Here is a 21,957-nt window from a genome sequence, read left to right as displayed (position 1 = left end):
TGATATTTCATGCATATTTTCTTTCTCTTTTCGAATTAAAGAATTTATTGTGAAAGCTATTTTTATCTAAATATAGTATTAATATAATTATAAGTTCTACGGTTTTTTTTTTACTCTGCTGCTATTTTATAAGAATTATACTTAGATCGTTCTATTATTCGAATTTCTCCATAACATCAACGAATATATATATATATATATATACTTTAAAAAAAGAAATACTATAAAAATTATTTATTTAGTATATAAATAGTTATAATTATTGTACTATGTTAAATCGATATTATCTCGTATAAAATAAAATTTACCATTTAAAAAAAAAAAAAAAAAAATTAAACAAATGACAAATTCTCAGATTCAAAGAATTTTAATTTAAACAATTTTCTACATAATTACAAACTGTACAATATTAATTGTAGAAATTGACAAATAATAACAAATGTCTTTATAAAATATATTAAACGTTCATCTAATTTCGAATTTCTTTTCCATTATACAATAAATATATTGATTTTAAAATTTAAATATTTGATATTATACTAAATGCGAACTACGATATTCTTATTGCATAATGATTTTTGGGAATAATTTCTCGTAATATGTATATACAAAACAAAATAACTTTTATTCTAATTATTTAAAATAGAATTATTTTCTTTGAATAAACTTATACAAATATTTTATACGTTGTACATTGAAAAAATTGGATTTTCACATATATATTGTTTAATGTAACTAACATAATCGCACATCATTCATTATTAAGCAATGATTTTTTTTCTTAGGTAAAATTTCATTTTTTCCAATATCATAAGTTAAATCCATGTTTTCTTCCATTCGTAAATATATGATTGTCTAATGAACTTCACTTGCTATATGTTATGTTAAAATCCAATTAATACCTTATGAAAATCAAATATTGACTCAACAATATAACGTGATAATTTAATGCATCTTTTAATTATATAAATAAATATAAAGATTTCTATAAAATACTTTATAATCTGTAACGAATAATATAAATTGAATCTTTTTAAATAGTTTATATAATTACAAAGACAATTTAGAAATTTATAATATATCAAGGAGATTGTTTATATTGTCTCTAATAAGAACCGAATTAGGTTCTTTAGATGTAATCGATTTAGTATATAGAATTTAGGAACTATGAGTTTATTTGTTAAAGGGACCGCTAGATTATTAGAGGAACAAACAAAATTATTTATTATTTGTATATCTATAAATAAATTCATCACTTTTATAAGCTTCTTTTGATTATAATTCTTGCGTGTCAAGCAAAGCAACGTAAAAATTTAAAAGAATAATCTTTGTAAACATTTTAATATTTTTCTTTTCTCACTGACGACTATGTTAATATATATATATATACATTGTTCAAATCGTTTGAACTATATAGAAGTTAACATTTAGTTATAAAACTTGTTTGTTTGAAAATAAAATAAAATAAATTGTTAGATACAGATAGATTTTTTTCAAATATTTCAATCCGTGATTTCATATGTTACAGAAAATTAGCGAATAAATAGGATGAAACAATAATCTGCATTCAAGAATGCTACAAACTATAATAACGCCAATATTATAAGACCAATTATCTTCTTGTATTTCTATAATTTCTTTTTTTTTTAATGCTTTAGGCATATATTTAATATTTAGATACAGTTTGGGGTATTTTATACTTTTGGGTAATCATCAAATGAGTTTAGCTGCGTAAATAAACGTTTATGGTTTTCTTACTCCTATATAAGAAATCTAACTAAATAATTACAATTCGAACACATTTTTTGGTTTTGTACATTTAGCATTTATAATTAATGAATTTATATGTTCTTTTTTTAAAGTTTCCATTACGATATGCCCACGGATTATTAAATTTTCACCAAAAAACAATTCATTACCTGACTAAATAATTATCATTTTTCTTATATAAGTATACTTAAGTAATTATTAATAATTGTTTCTACATCTGTTTTGCTTCAGTTTAAAATAACAAATAAAAGTCGATAAACCTGATTTTATTAATTTTCTTATATCTTTAGCATTAACAGGAAAAAATGTATGTTGGACTGTGGGCATCTCGAAGTGCTATGTATTACATGTTTCTTAATCCAATGTATTATTGTTATCGCTATGAAAGCCAAACCATATCATACAATAATACATATATGTATAGTGTATATAAAAATTGTAAAAAATAATTAAATCAAAATAAATTATATATTTGAATTTATATATTTCTTTTATTCAAAAATATATAATTACATATGGAATTTTTTTCTTCATACGACAAAAAATAATCATGTATGCTCATCTTCAATAATTGTTAAGTGCTTATAAATAAATATACGAAGTAATGTAAAAAATGTAGAATTGAATTTTTTTCATAAAAAATGAATTCCTGAAATTTGTGCGTGTACTTTTAAATTTTAATTCAAAGATATTAAAAGTAACTATTCTGAATTACCTCCTTATTATGATAAGTTTTAACAAATTTTAAATTAATAAAGTTTGCCAGCTTATCATACGCTTTCGAAATCCACCAAAATCCAAAACTCGAATAATGACATTAATACACACACGCGCGCTCACACACACACACACACACACACACACACACACACACACACACACACACACTAATATTAATATTAATAAAATATTCTATATAATTATATACTATTTGAATATAAATAGTTTAGAAATTTTAACATTATACATAAATATTTAAGCTGTGTAATGCATTCTACGTTTGCGTAATAATATTAATTTTACATGATTGTTTTATTGATTATGTAATAGTTAGTAAGAAAATTGTAATTGTAAATATTGTAGGAAACCACTGAATGAAAATTTTTCTTTTTACGAGCATAATAAACGTAACCTATCTTCCCGCGTCCAAATCAACTTACCCTTATAAAATTCCAAAATTCCTTACTTTCGAGTTTTCAGATTTTCCAACAAATTCACGATCAGCCGAACAATGTGTTGAGAGTTCGAACAATAAGGCAACAACAGAATTCATATAACTTCTTAGTATTTTGTAAAAACTCTTTATCATCTTACCTTATCATCTTCCTTGTTTATATTAATAATATTTTTATACGACAACTAAACAGTTCGCCCTAGATATTCGTTTTGCTTTGATTTTGCGATTTGCAATCGCTGCTCACGATTAACGAACAGACACGATTAGGTTTTGCACAACATGAAAACGTGTATACTGCAGTAACGGACTTAACAGCAGCCCTTTATCGATCTTCTCTAAGAGTCATGCGTCTCGTTCTCTCTTATGTTAAATTTAAATGTGCAGCTGATCTACAGTGACGCTAATTTCATCGTTGACTACGTCTTATTAAATATAGCATTACATTAATATTATTGTTTTAAAATTTATGCTAAAATTTAAAATTTAGCTGTGGATAGTTGTTGAAACACATAATATGCTTATGTTATTCTATAATTAAATCTAGCGTATGTGATACTTTTAATAAACACAGCCGTGAAAAAGCTCTTCGACATTTCTTTGACAAATTCACGTATTCAATGATTGTAATTTAAAAAGTTATTAAAAAATCAATTTTCCATTTTAAAAACTCAAATTTGTTCTTTAACCGCGGATGATATTCATTTTTACATGATACAAATAATGATTTACTATATTTTAATTCTCTTTTATTAAACAGCTTGATCTAAAATATTAAATTATAATAAAATATCATTATATTATTGACTTGTGAATTTATCAATATAAATACTGGTCAAATTGTTTAAAGTATACAGTGAACTGTATTTTAATAACTTCAAATTTAATTACTTTTTTAGTATTAATATATATATCACTTGTAATGGGTATATTAAATATTTATTGTTAAAAATTTTAATTTATATACAGAAAATAAGGCTAAATTAATTATATATTTTTACTAAATTTTTAATAATCGATCACATTTAAAAATGTTATTTTATCCTTGTTAAATTCTTATCTAGTATTCAAACGTTGTTCTCTTTCCATGAGTCTGCGCTCTCTTTCATATTCTTTCATTCTTAAAACATAACTGAAATGTAAATAAATTATATTAAATATTAAATATTTAGAATTTCAAAATTTATACCTCACAGATATTATAGAAGTTTCTAATTTAAAAATAGTAATTTGCAAAAGTATTAATTTCATAATACTGACTGATTGAATTAATTTATGGCTTAAGAACCACAGAATTACTTTAATACATAAATTATGAAAGTTTGTGTGCCAACGTTATAAAATTTCTTTGTGAATTAATCGATACTACTTACTCATCAAAATAACACATACTGGCTGCGTGAGATTCTGATTTACATTTCCACATAAAAGGAAAGTGATCCATTTTACATCTTTCCAATTCGAGTAGCTTATCTGCACAAAAGTCCCATTTTGCTTTTGGGATTTTGCACGCTCTCAATTGGGCCTCATTAATATTAGCAACTAAAATTAAAATAATATATATTTTAAAAATTATAAGACATAATTATCGTTAAATACTGGGAATATAATTTAAATATGTAATAACATATAATTATTTATGTTTTAAAGCCAACATATGTAATTGTATTTAAATATAATATCAACAATTAAATATTGATACTTAAAGCTTACTCACTAAATTTACTAGCAACGTTCTTAAAATATTTAAATTAAATTATGCGTTATTTGTTCATTTACAAGGAAGTAAAACAATCAAATAATTAAACATTTTTTTCTGAAAAATCAATTCAATTAATTAACACAACTTCTGATAAATTACTATAAGTATCTAAAAATATGTTGTGCATTAAAATAGCCACTATACTTTATTATGTCATAAAATATAAAAAATTAAAGTTCTTTCTGAATGAAATAGTATCTATAGAACAGAAATATTTGTTTCATAAGGATAATTATAATTAATCGAACATTTTCATACAAATTATTATACAAATTAATTTTAAATAGAATTCACTTTAGAAAAAAATACCTTTGAGGTTAAAATTGTTGCCACTTACCTCTTTCCTTTCTTTCTCCAATTCCAAGAAATGGATCAAATGTTATTGGTCCATCGGGTATTGGATATAATTCTGGATGCCAGTATCTATTCCATGATCGAAATATTGAATCAAACATTTTTACAACAAAAACTTTATTTTAAAAATTTCCCATGTACCTACAAACACAAATATCCGACTAAAATTAAAAATCCCAATCCTGTCACTCACACTTTACCATAGTATCGGGGCATTTGTGCTGACATCTATTAAACATATCGAAACTTTTATGCTTTAATGCTTTAGGAAAACTTTTTAAAAATATATTTTGCATAAATATACATTTGCATCACAATTATGAGAATAATGAATTAATAAGATGAATTTCGAGGCATTTTTAATTCTTTGACATAAAATAGAAAAACCTTTATTTACTATTAAGCAGCCTTTTTAATTAGCATAATTTTATTTGGGTTTGGATTAATAATAAAACAATATTTGAAAATATCGAAAAATTTATTAAAATGCAGCTGAAAAAAACAGTAAATTAATATTCCGTTAAGATATATAATAATTATATTAACTAAACCTTTGCTTCTGGACCATGGCATTGAAAATGTTTATTCATCTTTTAATTATGTACAATTTTAACAAACTATAAATAAGTTTAATCATGAAATGAAAGTACATTTATAATTATCATTGGTGTAGTGAACTTATTAGCTTAATATTTGATTGAAAGTAGCAATTAAGATGTAGTTTTTTCTGTTATGCCTTAATAAATACGTTTAAAGTTAGTTGAATTGACCTTAATCTTCGTCTTCTTCTATAGTATCTATGTTGGGATTTCCTACACATCAAAAACCAATATTAATTAGTATATTAGATATATTCTAAACTAACAATTGTAAAAAATATTTTCTTTGTAATATACAACTTGGTGTTTTAGTAGATATTGATGAAGAACGGTATTTGAACAAGTAATAGAAAATTTTTTTAATTTTACAATTCAAATGAAGGAAAATCAAACATATTTTCCATTATATAAATTATATTTCACTACAATAATCTTCAACAAAATTATGTTGTAGTAAAAAAGATAGATCTATAAAAATATGTATTAAAATTATATGAAATGTATGCATATATATATATATATATATTTGGTGCGTTCATATAATTAAGAATTGCAATGAGATATTTTAATAATTTATGTTCATATTCTATTGAGCCAATTTATAATTATTTCAATCTGGTAAGATAATATAATAGAAAATAAACAAAATAAACCTATAAACAAATAAGACAATAATTCAAATATATCATTATCAATTTGATGTTTTGAATGTATTTCCGAGCGGTATTAAAGTATTATTCTATTAATACATTAATGTGCGCATATTAATTTATAAAAGATTTTATTTTTAAAAAATTTCAAAACTATTATTTATACAAAATCTAATGATCGTTTAACCGATTCAAATTATACATATATGCATATGCATACGTACATATAATTAATATAAGATATTTCAGAATTTTTATCCACAAAGTAATTCTAACAAATACACTTGTGAAGTAACTATTAATCATACAATATTAAATATAAAACTATGTCAACACAATATATTTTTAATATATATATTTATGAATTAACTAATTTCATACCATTATAATGCCTGTTTTCTCCTGGAATGTAACCCGACTGTAGTAGTTTACTAAGTCTTTGAACTTCTTCCAATGATGTAGCATTGGTAATAGCCTCTCTAATCTTTGCCCTATCGTTGATACTTATAGCTGGTTTGTCCATTCCATTTGCACCCTGTGCCTGTGCTTTGGCTTTCTTTGATATTTCCTTTGTAATTTCTTTGCCCTTTGGACTTTTGAAAAATGTATTTGCTTCGATACGCTCCTTTTGTTTTATTTTTCTAAAATCTAATAGCTTTAATTGTGGTAGTTTATAGACAACATATGGTCTATAATAAGATTTAGCAGTAATTGGATTTTGTAAGAGACATAAATTTGTGAAGTTTTGTAAAGAAATCAGTGGTTCAATATCGCCAAGCTCTTGTATCATATTTCCTGTTAACATGAGTGTTTCAAGATTAGGTATACAATGCTCCAAACCATCACCAATTCTAACTATGCGATTGTTATTGAAGAATAACGTTTTGATACGTTTAAGTAGAGGAAATCCATCCAGTTTCCTTACATCATTATCTGAAAAATCTATCGTATCAAATTGATCCTGTATATAAAGATTCCAAATTAATTTACGTATAATATAAATAATGCATTATTAGCATAAGGGTAATCGAAATAAGTTAAATTAAAAAAAAATTATATATTTTCTAATTGAAACATAAATACATCAATCCCCAATAGCATACACAAAGATTGTATTTATTAAATCTCTTAGATATTAAAGTCAATATTTAATTTCATATGAAGGTGACAATGGACTTGAAGTTAATATACATTTCAAATAATGATTGAAAATTACTAACCAGCGTTGCTCCTAAATTTTCTATCGTCGGTATTTTATATCCTAAAATACACAAGCATAGAACATTATCATTAATATTAATTATAATATTACATTATAAGGGATATGCATTAAATTTAGGCTATGTAGGAATTGAATTTATATACGTTATTACGAACCTCTAAGATCTAACTCGCGATCTCTAACCGGATTAATATACTGCATCGATTGCTGAATCAAATCTGGAGTTAATTTTACCATATTGTAGCTAAGAATTCGACATATAATCAAAACCCTTCAAATCACTCAATAACAAGTATCAATAACATGTAATAACAATCTTATTTCCAAGTCAACTATAACCACAAAAATCTGAATTCATCACTAATAATCAAAACGCCTGCTCGCGGCGTCTTCATATTGAATTTACGAAATTTAGAATTCCAATTCCCACGGAAAATGAAACGATTCGAGTTCGCGCGGAATTTGAAACGGAATTTGGAGTTTGTTTGCAATGTCATAAGGATTTTGGATATTTTGAGTTTAAATTTTAAATCGTAACAAAAGATGAATTTATTTCTCACAAAGGGAGAAAGAGATTTATCACTTTAAGCTTATTACAGTTGATAGTCGGATGATTGGATTCGAATTATTAGAATAATAAATGTAGCCATCAAGTTTTGAGTCGTTCATGAGCCGAATATGGAAATCCAACTTTCCTACTCCTATTGATATTATAACATCTTATTTGCCTTTATAACCGACGCTTATAAATAAATCAGTTTAATTAAATTATATATCAAGTATCTATCGATTCTAGTTTTCCTAATTTTATTACCTCCTTTCTTCAATTCATACTCCCTTTCTCGCTCTCCTTCTCTCTATCACTATTATTAAAGACTAATGTAAACTCAATATGGTAATATGTTAATATGTGATTCTGTTAAAACAACTCATTGTTCGAGAAAAATTTGATCATATCAATTGTTATAAAATTAGTCGGACTAGAATGTCATTCTTCTGACATCATTTCTTAATCATACAATACATATATGATTCTGTCAACAAAAGTGCGTGATAAACGAATCCAAAAACATGAAGTACAAATTGTCGATGGTAATATTGAAAACTATTTCACATAATCTAATTATAAAAAGAAATATGAATCCAAATAATTAAAATACCTAACATTAATCAATTTTATTCAATGATATATTCTTTAAAATTTAATGTAAATATTTTTTAAAAATTAAAACAAATGGCATAATAATTAAAAAATATTTTATCACAATTGATATAAATAGTACGATAATATATACGTATTCAACTACATTTAATCTAAATATCAAGAGTAAGTTATTATTGATTAAATATAATCAATTATTAGCGTAATATAATTGAAATAAATGTGAATCTATGCTGATTTACATAATTCATTGCGTGCAGCCTTAATCCTTCTTTAGTATTTAATCATTAACATCGGGACAGATATTTTAATATTAACTAAATTATGTGGATAAATAATGCAAAAATCATTGCTTTATGAACATGTAAAATATATGTCGCTTATATGTTTATAATTATCATGAATAAGAAATTTTGTATTTTTTACGAAACTGTCAAAATTTACTGAAATCCTTGCTTCATTTTTTTTTAAAGAAAAATTCACTGTCGTTAATTTATTTATTAAAATCAATCGTTTTTCACTAATCACTTAAACATTTTTTCACCAAGTTTGGTTTCGAATAATATACTCTGTTTACACCATATGTCATATATATATATTCCATGCTAAAAAATCATCTCGACTAGGTCATTTAAAATTTTTAATGCATGAATACAACACTAAATTAATCGTGTTCCAATTGATTAATCCTATTTTATCGCGTAGGCTCATATTAAATATAAATACACAAAATATAAGTATATATAATTAATAGTATTCAATTTTAATATACAGAAAATTACAAAGTAAATTTAACGTTTAAAAAACAGTATGTCTAATATAATTATACAAAACAAAATTATATTAACATATATAAACTAACAAAATTACAGAAACTGTAAATAGAACTGACAATGAAAATTCTACTTTCGATTGATATATATTTATATTTTAAAAAATTTTAATAAAAATATATAATAAATCATTTGATACATTTTATATTAAAACTGGCTTTGAATAAAATGATTTAGAACAAAATATTTCATACGTGGCTATTATTTTTCAAAACATTATTACTCTATCTTCTATTCATTTTAATGATAATTTAAAACATAAAATATTCTTATATAATACAGTTATCAAACTAATTGTTCCTAATAGATACAATGGTAAAAATGAAAATATCTTCAATTTCTTGTTAGTTATTATGAGGAGCATGAATCAATAAAACTTAATTTCATGAGTGTCAAATATCCAGAATTTTGATATTTAATAACAAAGTTCTGGTAGTAATTCTTCGAAATAATGTATAATTTCATTCAAAATCATGTAATTGTAAATTGTAAACAATTAAATTTTTTGTAACTACATATAATGTATTTATAATATTATGTAATTGTATATTTTTATGTTATAAAAGTTGTAATAAAGTGAAACCTATTAATATACAAGTATTTGTATGAAAAACATTGAAAATGATTCACAGCCTAAGTTTATACACGGTTAAATTATAATGCCTTCGAAATAAAAACAACCATTTCAAAATTTTGTAATAATTTAATTAAAATCAAAATGTTTAATTTATAATAATCGTTAATGAACACATGACAAGAAATGAAAAATATATTGAATAATAAAAATAATAACGCAATTATTTTTAACTTTTACATTTAAAAAAGTGGTCTACAGAATTCTATTTATATATATGTATATACATAACACAACGGTCTTAGGACATTTTGTAAATCATTGAGATTTTCTGTAGCGATTTAAATTTTAAATCATGTTAGTTGTTTAGTAACAAGTGATTATGACATTTTCCAAGGCATCGTATATACCTCATTATACTTCTATATCAAACATTTTCCAAGCAATTTAAATAAATTACTACTCTACAAATTAAAGAAAACAGTATTTAGACAATAATTTTGAATGCTTGAATTTCATTGTTTCCCATTATAAATTAATATTGTATTTATAAATAGCTACCGTTGTATGTAATTCATTCACCATTTCATTACTTTTTTCTATCTTTGTTATAAAGTTTATTTTAAAAGAAGAATTTACCAATACACTCGTTCTTACACTTATAAACAGAAATATAAAAATTTCATCTCCTTAACACTAAGTATTTGCATGTAATGTGCCTTAAATTCGTACGCAGCATAAAAATGTTTCATGCGCAAGCTTAATTGTTAGTAATTTAAAGTTTATCTTCTTAATATAATTTTTATAAATTCTTTCAAACACACAAATTCATTCCAGTTGCGCTAAAGCTTTTACGAATAAGAAATTTCCTACTTAATAGCTTATTCCAATACAGAATAAAGAATATTCCCTGTCGGTCTCTCATAATCTCTCTTTCCTTTTCTTGCTCCTTCTCTATCTCTATCTCTCTCTCTCTCTCTCCCTTTTACAAAGCTTCAATAACAATTCTGTTATATTTTTTGTCTCATATTTGATTTTTTGAGACATTGCAAATATGACTAATTATTAGCGAACTCCACTCTTTGAATGTGCTATCAGCCATTGTAACGTTATATCAATATTGTGTTTTTCTTTGCATGAAATAATGTAACAGCATATTTCACGATCCAAAATTGCTGAAAGATTCCTATTAAATGACAAGAGCAGATAATATAAATTATTAGTATATTATAAAATAATCTTCGTTTTTTTGAATTTAAAATAACAATTATAAAAAAAAACAACTTACATTCTATCTATAAGCTTATCTTCATTATATGCCTTAGGTAAATCCCTTTTATTTCCTAATACCAATACAGGTATACCAGCTAACTGGGGCTTGTCTAGTAAATTGTGTAGTTCATTGCGACTAGCTTCGATCTTATCCGGATCAGCTGCATCCACCATATAGACAATGGCATTGACGCCCCTACAGTAACGCTCCCACATTGATCGAAATCTAGGTTGGCCGCCAATATCCCAAACTTTAATAGTTACATTGCCTTTTGTGATTTTACGCATGTTAAATCCGACGGTTGGAATCATGTCTTCGTTAAAATTACCAGACTAAAAAATATTCAAACAATGATTTCAATCAGAAATTTAAATTAAAGTAAAATTGATGACAGTTTATAATAATTGATTTTCAAATTTACTCAATAGATCCTCAATACTCAATTGAGTATTAATACATTACAATACGTAAGAGAAATCTATAATTTCATTCCAATAAATTTATAATTTTTTTTTAATAAGGCCTGATAAAAGAGAATGTAAAATAATTTGAAACGTTTGACAACAATGACATTTGAAAATCATTCTACAGCATTAATTTTAAACCAAATAGAAAATATCAATGTATAATATAAATCTATGTATACGAAATTAAAATTTGTAAATACAATTTATAATCATGTTGTTTTCCATATTGACTTTTATTTAAAAGAACTTTAATTCAAGTAAATATATTCATTAAATCTCAGGGAGAAATGTCTTTTAGAATATAATTGATATTTACCTATATTAAGTTATAAAATTTCAATATTGATAAAATAACGATAATTATATAAAGCTAGGCTTTTAAATTTTGAGTAATATGAAAATAATGTTACAGACGTACAAGAATTTCAAGAATGATTCTTCTAGGAATATTAAGGTGATTATCAAAACAATGATACGATAACAAAATTTCTGTAAACAAAAATTCTGAAATATTTGCTCGATTTAACATTAAATTATAATAATTAAATAATATCTGTCTAGTTGTAAAGTGATTTTTATTAGCTTTGAATTTTCTATTAATTTGTGGTTAAAGCCAAGGTAAATTTTTTTTTACAATTATTCGATAAAAATAAATAAAGGAAGCTTTATTCAATCAATGTAGATAGTTTTGATTGTCAGACAGGAAAGAAAATTTGTAATGATCTAAGGGAACAAGGTTAAGAGATATATTAATAATAAGACTACTTAAAATTTTCAATGTTAATTTCATAATGGCATCGATCGATATTTACATAAAATAAACTGTTAGCTTATTTCGCTGTAATATACCATATTATAGTAGAAAATTAATTATGCTTTGATATATTAAAGTAGTATTAATAAGAGACATGCGACAATTAAACAAGTTTAGATTTCAAGCTTAAAACATAATAGAATAAGTAAATTGACAACTCATATAATATGTAAATTCACAATGGTATGATAAATAAGATGTACAAATGAAGTCGACAAGACACACGATGAGTCACAATGTCACATTATCAAAGAAGTTTATGCAAAACGTCAGCTAAGTTGCTCTAAGCTCAGGCAAAAGAATTCTAAAGTCTCCCATGCACTTGTAAATATTTAGATTGCTTGAGAGCAGGAAAATGGCATTTGGGGGAGGGGCGGGTAACCTAAAAAGCTTATTGCATTCGCTTGACACTCGATGTGCGCGCAGCAAAGGGTGAGACGACAAAGGATCATGAATCGTCATACCGCGATGACGTTGACGAAAGTAGTCTTGCCGCTATATTGAAGCCCGACAAGAGTCAGCTCCATTTCTTCCTTCCAAAAGAGGGACTTAAACCAGTCAAGGATCCGATTGATTAGCGCAAGCATCTTGACAACTAGAGTACTTTTCCTATTACGACGTTTCCCCGACAGTCGTGCCTGTAATGCCAATTCACGACGGCTTCAACGCCCGTTTATGCGTATATGTAAACCCGCACGTCTAGATGTGTCCGGAGACTGTAACCAAGCAAGCGAGGCAAGCAGACAGGCGTGTCTATGTATTTAATCTATCTGTGCATGTACGCGCGGCTCTCTTTATCCGTATATCAATCTTGTGATTTTACAGGTGCAGGCGACGATCAATCTATTTCACCTTCCACACCGAATGACGAGCGAAAGACTATGGAGGAGCACCGAGGAGGACGTTCCGGTATCGCGCACCCGACTAATCGAGCAACACACTAATCGATGCACATCCGCGATGCTGATTTAGACAGCAGAGTAAAGCGAAAGAGTTAGTCGTCACTCGAAGCAGAATAGAATGACGTCTCAGCAGGTTGCGTATGCCGAGGTGCTTTGCGACCACGCACACATCTTCGCGCGCCACTCTACACGCATTAGTTAGCTACCGTACGTGTAGTAGAAGCCCTGACCGTAGTGCGGCGCTTCTGCAAATATTTTGGATTAAGTTCGGTGGAAGAGCTAGAAGAGAAGGCATGGATGGGCTCAAACTGATGTGCTAAACTACTTTTATACTATGCAGTTGTTATGCAAGCATGTAAAGACGACTCACTAGTGGGATATTGCACTGTCTAACCCACGCATTCGCGCATATCTCTGGCATAAGTGATGGATGATGCTCCGTGCCTGACTATCATTATTAGTCATTGGGTGAGTAGATTATCGAGGGGCCGATAAGCGACGATCAAACGCATTATCGCATTACCATTATTTGCGCGAGCTAAAATAGCGAAAGGATTTGAATTTGAATATCATGTGATTTACAATATTTTAAGCTCTTTCTTTTAGAATATTTTCATAGACGATGATTTAGTGCCTTTGTTGGACGATTTATAATAAAAAATTATTAAATGTAAATACTATTATATTTACTGATATTTACTGATAATGAATATTGTTCATGAATCTTTTTACATAATCAATCGCCATTTATCTTTAACATTTATCTTTAACGCTGTTTAATGTTGTTGTTAAATGCAAATTATTACAAACAGTATGAGCTAAAAAAAAAAAAAATAAAAAAAAAAAAAAACAACATACGTAAATAGGGTAAAATTTAAAAATAAAATCTATTAAATCAGATATTATTAATAGCACATCACATAGAGTTGGATGAAGAATTTTTAGAGGACTAATATGAAGTTTAAAGAAATGTATTGCATTATTTCGAGAATATAATAAATATTACCATTCCCTATTTTAAACAAAATTTGTTATATTTCATTCTTTAGATGTACCACAATTTTTCTACGAATTTCTCAGAAGTAACTTTTTTTTTTCTTTTTATTTATTTAATCCTTTTTCGTATATCATGAATATATTATGGTATTTATATTAATTTTAAAAACTTATTTAAAAAGTGAATAATTGTGCATTATTACCAATTAATTATGCTTTGAAGTATAAGAATCATTTAAAAATTGTTTTATAAAATCTTTTATACAAAATGGAAAATAAAATAGTTTATATTTTTCAGCAAATAAAATGTTTAAAAGTAATACATATATTAATGATTATAAATTTGGTATTAATGTATAATCATTATACACACACACACATACACACACACACACACACACACACACACACACACACACACACATATATATATATATAGAAAAATTTACTATCTATCTAATTTATTATCTATATTGTAAACATTATAGCAACTCTGTTAAAACATATAAAATGTATGTGTATTTAATGAATTGTGTAAAAGAATTATTAAAATAAATCAATAAATAAATAAAAAATAATAATAAAACAAGTATATTAAAATATACAATTTTTGATCATTTGAATTAATTTTATGCACTATTCTAATACTCAATGCCAACAATATTCATAAAATGATCTTATAATATTTTCACCTGCATTTGTAATTTATAATGATATTTCATGAAAAGAAAATATTTAGATTCAATTATTATTGATTATATCGATCTCTACTTCAAATATTATATATAATATTTAGAATAATAAAATTACTGCTAATAAAGGTCAAGACTGCAGTAAATCTTTAATACAATAATTTACTTACCTTTCCTTATTGGCCTTTCAAATATACAATTTTTGTTTTTGTACGTACACGCTCAAAATAATTTATAACGAAATATTCCATTATATTTCATTATTTCTTATATTTAATTATATTTCATTCATTAGTAATGTAAGCAAAGGATACGAACTGGATTTAACAGATAAACTATAGAATTTCTTCATTGATAATTCATATTAATTTCCATAAATCACAGACTGTTTATATTTATATATTTCAATAAAATATACTTTATGGAAAATTAAATAATTCTTAATTCATTTTTATTAGTCGAAATAAATAATTTAAACAAGAAATAGTGAAATAAAAAACATATTTTAATTATTATATACACTGATATTTAAAATTTTACGAATTTATCATTATAAAAAATCCTTGGTTTTACTTAAAAATCAGTTTTAAATTAACATTGTCGGATAACATAATAATATTCATACATATTCAAATAAATATACAATTAATTGATATTTCAAAATCTTATTTATATTTGTAAATTGATTTTTTTTTTTTTTTTTTTTTTTTTTTTTTTAATAAGTATTCTCATATTGTTAATCTTGTAGTTGAACGTTAATTCATTAGCTATTACAGTATGAGAAAATTTTATATTAATCAATAATGTATATTTAAAATAATAATAATAATCGATTTATTTCATTACTGATACATATCGCTTCATGAATTACAGTTTTTCATTTACTATTCCATATCTTTGTCTTCTAATAATAAATTTTTATTAGTTTAATCAAATATGTATTTTACCATCATCTATATGTGAAAAAAATAATAATCTGTAAAACTTGAATATTGGCATTCTATATATTATTATAAGGATACACATCGCATAATGATGTGATGCCTTCAAAATTTTTCATGATGTCGATATTGCGAGTTTCTAGTAAAAACGTTAACTTTATTTTGCTATTTATTTTGATTTACATCTTGCTCTCACTCCCTCCCTCTCCCTCGCCCTCCCCCCACTCTTTATAACAATCCTCGATTTTTCTCATTACCTCTCTATTATAGATATTCTAAATACATTTGATCTCTCTCTCTCTCTCTCTCTCTCTCTCTCTCTCTCTTGTTATCTCATTTTCTAAAATTATACAATATTAATACATTTTAAAAAGTAATGATTCATTATATCCAATAAGAATATTATACAAGTAAAATGTCATCAAAAAAGAAAAAAAAATTCAATCCAACGTATACGCTTATGAAAATTTCATATTCAACATCAGTGACCACATTAGCCATGGATACTTGCAACAATATAACTGTGCATCGCTAGTAAAACTTTACTGTATTTACATATACAATGTATTTAACATGAAAATTGAGATATGGAACTTATTATCATTTGTTTTCTAAAAGTATTAATAATGATGATGACAATAATGGTAATTATGATAATAACAACCACAATAATAATAATTACTTTCTGCCCATTTATTTATTTTTATTTGTGCTTGAACGCGCGGACAAACTTTTCTATCTTCTTTACTTTTTGCATTTTTTATTTTTATTCAACAAAAAGCACATTAAAAATAGTTTTCTAAAGTCATTATTAAATTTGTTAGAATTAAATAAACGCGTACGTTTTGCGTGTCCATATTTAATTTGTGCGAAAGTTTGTTTACATATATAGTATAACAATAATCTGCACGAATTTAAGTAAAATATTTCCCAGGAGTATTTTCAAACAATTCTTGGTAAAAATGATTGAAACAAAAACTTTTCAAAGGTTTCTAAGCGTTTGTTGTGCAGAGAAGTACTCCTAAGATAACGTTCTTATAATTCACAATTTGTAAACAGATTGTACTCTATAACTTTCTTCATTATTTTTACCGAATGAGTAAAATATACATTTTATTTACAATTACTTTCTGTAAATTTATATGGCCCTTGTTTTCTAATCACTCCTTGTCTGCTCACCCAATTTTTTCCATTATAAAGTCACATTACCTAACATTACCATTATAATGCAAATAAATGCAAGAACAAATGCTTATACGATGTATTTTACCCATTTGATAAATAAGGACTTTTTCAACGCTTAAAACACTACGAGCAATAAATTTGACTTCACAAAACTGCATTAACTGTTGGTCAAAATAATATTCCGTCGAATTGATAATTTTTACAGTTTATCGCAGTTATACAACAAAGAACAATTCCAAATGACTCAAATGTACACACATACACACTTTTACAAAAAATTGCATTAATATTTTATTCGTTCATTGGAACGCTTGTTATTATTTATAATAAGTTTACCATACATGCGCACTCCTTTGCATCGTTTTCTTTTTTTTTTTTACTTATGTACGGAGCCGCGCCTAAAACGATGACTATATATTTAAAGGTGCGTATAATCGCTTCTCGTGTATTTATAATTGACCACAATCATGGTTGTTTAAATCTATAAACATATATGATTATGTACTTGGAAGTTGAAAAACCATCATCTCTTTCGAGATTTTTGATTTTTAAACGCATTTCACTATTATTATTTCTAAAATTATTTAAATTTATGCTTCATTCTCTACTTTATTATTTTTTTTTTCATTCCCCCCCCCCCCCCCCAGATGGATGGCTTTTATTACTTTTAAAAACGTGAAATTTCTTATTTATTTGCCTTACAATAAATATGCAGATATTTTTCATGTAATATAATATTATACGACTTATTGCTTAATAAATTTCAAATTTATGTAGGAATTTAAAAAATAAAGGCATTAAAAGATTGTTTTCATTCTGATGTAACTAAGGCTATCCATCTTCGATTCATTCTTATGCAATCGGTGAGACACATACAAGAGACATTTTACATTTTGCTTTACAGTTTGCAGTGCAATAGCACCGGTTTCAGTGCAGTTTTTTCTTTCATTTTTCTCACCGAGTATCGAGAACATTCTTTTTCATCATATTTTTTAGGCACAGATTTGAGATGTTTTTTCTTTTATTACACATTTCTAGTATAAAACTAACCTATCTATGTACAAAATATTTCGACGCAGGGCAAGGCCACGAAAGATTTTTTATTTTTTTCTTGTTTTTCTTTCTATGTCGAGATCTAAATTACAGAGGAAAAATTACATGGATACAAAGTAAACCTGAAAGATTATTCAATGATACGTTGTCTGTACATTGTGATTTAATTATTGTTGCCAAGCCCTTTACTAAAAAAAAAAAAAAAAAAAAAAAAAAACATCGAGATGCGTCGAAGTAGAATGAAAAAAAGTCATATACAATATGTGTACATAGTTTTATCGATCGCAATAACTTTGTTTCTCTTTTATCATTATTTATATACAAAAATTGGTGGTGTTAAACTCGCACTCTTGGTGTGTGTGCCGATTCTCTTTGCTACTCCATCAAAATTTCGTTAGCTTATCAATGTACTCGATGCATTCGATATATAAAGTTTTAGAAATGAGACATGATAAAATTGTGCTTTTGAGCTTCCTCTCTCTCTCTCTCTCTCTCTCTCTCTCTCTCTCTCTCTCTCACACAATTTACATTGAATTGCGATACTTTGTCTCATAGTCGAATACAGATTAAAGGAAAATACCTACAACGCGTGAAATTTTTATTTAAAAATAGATGTAAAAATTCTGCGCATTCCCAGATTAAACTAAAATACTAAAATAGTTTTCAAATACTTTAACTTATTAAAGCTTAGAAAAGTAAGTTTCACAAAATTGGAAAATACAGAATAAGAATCATTCAAATTTATCTAATTAGACATCATCTTCAATCAAATACATTAAGTCTTTGTGAGACGAACGAATATATATATATATATATATATATATTATTTTTCTATTTTTCATACATATTACTTGGAGATTAAAACTTGTTTTAATTTTACATAATTCTATATTAAGATTTAACACACTGGTTATAAGATAATATGTCTGACAGAATAACGAATTCACTGAATGGTTTTACATTTTTGTATTTTAGTTTAGCAATCAGCCTTGGCTTATACTTTTGCTTATATAACCGTAATATGTATGTACCAATAAGAAAATGTTCTCTCATTGTTAATAATGGCCAATCATTGTAACTTTTTAAATCGAAATTATTAATAACATTAGCAACTAGAAAAAGTATTCTAGTTCGACAATAATTATTATCTATATTACCAACAGTTTTTCAAATTTTGTATTTTATTAATACTCTAAGTGTATTCATAATTCAATTAATTTATATGAATTTCAAAAAAATAATTCGGTCGGCAATATCTTCGGCATATAATGAGCTCATGTTCTTTAAGAAATAAATAAAACAAAAAAAAAAAAATAAATAAATAAAAAAATATTCAATGAAAGATGCAAATTACCATGTCACACTTGCTTTCGAGAACTTGTTTGTCTTAATTACCGAATATTATACTTTATAAAACGTAGATTGCTTCAGGCAGTATAAATGATATAAAATAAGCAAAAAGCTATATAAGAATGCTAAAGCTCGTGGAGAAAAGTATTAACAATAGCTGATCGTTTTCTAGTCCGATAATTATTGAAAGGAGACACATAGAGAAGAGACACAAGCACCGCCACGCAATTAATATATTATATGGAGGCTGAGCGAAAAGTCGCTTAAAGACGATAGAAATTTCATTAATCTTTTCTTTCTTTCTTTCTAATATCTGTTTATCTTTCAAAATTACATAATAATTGTAAAGCATATTGTGGCATAACAGTTTACAAGATAATATAGAAAACACTTCGCTGGGCATTTAAATATCACCTTGTCATCGATATAAAAGTATTCTAAAATCTAAATAAGTATCGCAATTAAGAAATTCGCAATACGTAAGATCGATCGATTGCTAATAAACAATTTAATGTTTAAATGCGTAGCCAAGTATTTTATAAAATAAACTTTTTAAAATTACGGTTGCAAAAAATATTACAAAGTTGATAACTACTTTTTATAGAATTATTAAAGATTTTCATCAAAATATTTTCATCGAAAAAGTCGCATCGGTCAGGTATTACAATAGTTAAATTCAGCCGGTATCACAGATTTACGATGATTACCAATATTTTCTCAATTAATATTACTAATATTTACCTCACAAGTATCTTGTAAACGTAAAGAATCATCGAAAATACTACTAATGACATATTTAAAAAAATTTTTCAAGAAATCACTTTCATTCCTAAAATACAAAGAGCTATTTAACGATAAAATTAGGGTTATTAAACAAAAATTAGTTTTTACTTTGTACAAAATAAGTGGGAAAAAAGACGTTTTTTCTTTTATACATTTATACGTAATATTCATGTTCACCGATCATCTTGCAACAATACAAATTATATCAGTAATGAGAATCGCTATGCATTACATCGCTACATAAGCGAATGAAAATTTATCTCTTGAATAATACAAAGCGAAATCCAAGTAAAAAAATTGATACTTATGGGCTAATTATGGTAATCTTACAATAATAACTATCGAATTATCGAAGAAGTTTACTTTTGTATTTTCATATTTATATAATGTAAAAATGTATATTCTGAATAACTATGTGAGAAAAAATTTATCATTGATTAGAGACGTTATTTTTTATAATAAATTAGAAGATGTAAAAGCAAGCAATATCACATTAAATATATAATATTTAATTTTTGGACAAGCTATATTACAATACGCCACAAAATTAGCTAAACAAACTTACAAAAATACAGATATAATTAAGAAAGTTCTAATATCTTGTACAAAAATGCAACAGCAATGCTCACTTGTACAATCTTCCAGACATTGGCACATTTTGTCGTTTCAAAACAGACATTTCTCTTAATTACTTATACCACATTTCTCATTATTATTTATACCATATTTTTTGTAAATATTTATTTTATCGATGTAAGGATGATAGGCGAGACATTTTTTTTTCTTTTCTGAAATTACAAATAAAATGGATCACTGTAAGTAAACATCGATGTTGATATCACAGATGGTAATGCGGATAAAAATATGGTGGTTATGTGTCATATCGTAATCGAATGTAAACGTTTGAAAAATTTTTTCTTTATAATGAGTTGTTGTAAGATAGATTTGTATGTAGAAGAACAATCAATAACAATATTGACGCTTATATTACATCTAAATTCAGAAGACGGGACACGATTGAACCATGTGGTCCTTATAATTGGTATCGTTAGCAAACAAACATAATTATTCCATCTTTTGTAAAACTGGCAATTGGAAATAAAAAAATCGATGTGGTATAAGCAAAAATGAAAAACAAACTGTCTATCATCCTCAAAGCCATCACTTTATGTTCTTCGTTTGGCCTACGTGAATATAATCTCCCCTTAAGGACACCGGCGCATTAATATATATATATATATATATATATATATATAACAAGAAACAAAAAAAAAACGAAAAAAAAATTGATGATGTCAAGACAGAAATAACAACGCAGTCACGCAACGAATTACATCCGAGAGTCTCCGTACGCATCTCACGTGTGCGCTCTCTCGAAAAAAGAATTGAAACAGCCGCCAT

The 21,957-nt window shown here is 25.8% G+C and overlaps 3 protein-coding genes across 3 annotated transcripts; all 3 read right to left on the bottom strand.

The window, feature by feature from the left end:
- Positions 1 to 3,972: 3,972 nt before the first annotated feature.
- Positions 3,973 to 5,263, bottom strand: ND-B18 (NADH dehydrogenase (ubiquinone) B18 subunit). Its single transcript, XM_011497179.1, has 3 exons — positions 5,044 to 5,263; positions 4,318 to 4,486; positions 3,973 to 4,076 (listed from the first exon to the last, which is right to left on the bottom strand). The coding sequence occupies exons 1-3, from the start codon at positions 5,159 to 5,161 to the stop codon at positions 4,001 to 4,003; spliced, it is 363 nt and encodes a 120-aa protein (XP_011495481.1). The 5' UTR covers positions 5,162 to 5,263; the 3' UTR covers positions 3,973 to 4,000.
- Positions 5,264 to 5,673: 410 nt separating this feature from the next.
- On the bottom strand, positions 5,674 to 7,820 carry U2A (small nuclear ribonucleoprotein polypeptide A'-like U2A). The gene is made up of 4 exons (XM_011497178.1): positions 7,687 to 7,820; positions 7,530 to 7,570; positions 6,691 to 7,270; positions 5,674 to 5,872 (listed from the first exon to the last, which is right to left on the bottom strand). The coding sequence occupies exons 1-4, from the start codon at positions 7,766 to 7,768 to the stop codon at positions 5,832 to 5,834; spliced, it is 744 nt and encodes a 247-aa protein (XP_011495480.1). The 5' UTR covers positions 7,769 to 7,820; the 3' UTR covers positions 5,674 to 5,831.
- Positions 7,821 to 10,395: 2,575 nt separating this feature from the next.
- Positions 10,396 to 13,964, bottom strand: Arl8 (ADP-ribosylation factor-like protein 8). Its single transcript, XM_011497177.1, has 3 exons — positions 13,119 to 13,964; positions 11,389 to 11,705; positions 10,396 to 11,286 (listed from the first exon to the last, which is right to left on the bottom strand). Exons 1-3 carry the CDS (start codon positions 13,239 to 13,241, stop codon positions 11,166 to 11,168), a joined length of 561 nt encoding a protein of 186 aa, XP_011495479.1. The 5' UTR covers positions 13,242 to 13,964; the 3' UTR covers positions 10,396 to 11,165.
- Positions 13,965 to 21,957: the final 7,993 nt, after the last annotated feature.

The sequence above is a fragment of the Ceratosolen solmsi genome, unplaced genomic scaffold (genome assembly GCF_000503995.2).
Source record: "Ceratosolen solmsi marchali unplaced genomic scaffold, CerSol_1.0 scaffold13, whole genome shotgun sequence".
NCBI lineage: Eukaryota > Metazoa > Arthropoda > Insecta > Hymenoptera > Agaonidae > Ceratosolen > Ceratosolen solmsi.
Note: the sequence above shows the minus strand (reverse complement) of the source record. Positions and strands in the feature narration are given on the sequence as shown.

Bases quoted from the DNA above. Each gene is read 5' to 3' on its own strand.
- ND-B18 (XM_011497179.1), bottom strand. From the start codon at position 5,161: ATGTTTGATTCAATATTTCGATCATGGAATAGATACTGGCATCCAGAA. The intron at 4,487-5,043 runs GTAAGTGGCAAC...TTTTAATTTTAG, and splicing joins TGGAGAAAGAAAGGAAAGAG to TTGCTAATATTAATGAGGCC. The intron at 4,077-4,317 runs GTAAGTAGTATC...TTTACATTTCAG, and splicing joins AGTATGTGTTATTTTGATGA to TTATGTTTTAAGAATGAAAG.
- U2A (XM_011497178.1), bottom strand. From the start codon at position 7,768: ATGGTAAAATTAACTCCAGATTTGATTCAGCAATCGATGCAGTATATT. The intron at 7,571-7,686 runs GTTCGTAATAAC...TGTGTATTTTAG, and splicing joins TCGCGAGTTAGATCTTAGAG to GATATAAAATACCGACGATA. The intron at 5,873-6,690 runs GTATGAAATTAG...TTTGATGTGTAG, and splicing joins AGAAAACAGGCATTATAATG to GAAATCCCAACATAGATACT.
- Arl8 (XM_011497177.1), bottom strand. From the start codon at position 13,241: ATGCTTGCGCTAATCAATCGGATCCTTGACTGGTTTAAGTCCCTCTTT. The intron at 11,706-13,118 runs GTATGACGATTC...AATATTTTTTAG, and splicing joins CTTTCGTCAACGTCATCGCG to TCTGGTAATTTTAACGAAGA. The intron at 11,287-11,388 runs GTAAGTTGTTTT...GTCATTTAATAG, and splicing joins GATAAGCTTATAGATAGAAT to GAATCTTTCAGCAATTTTGG.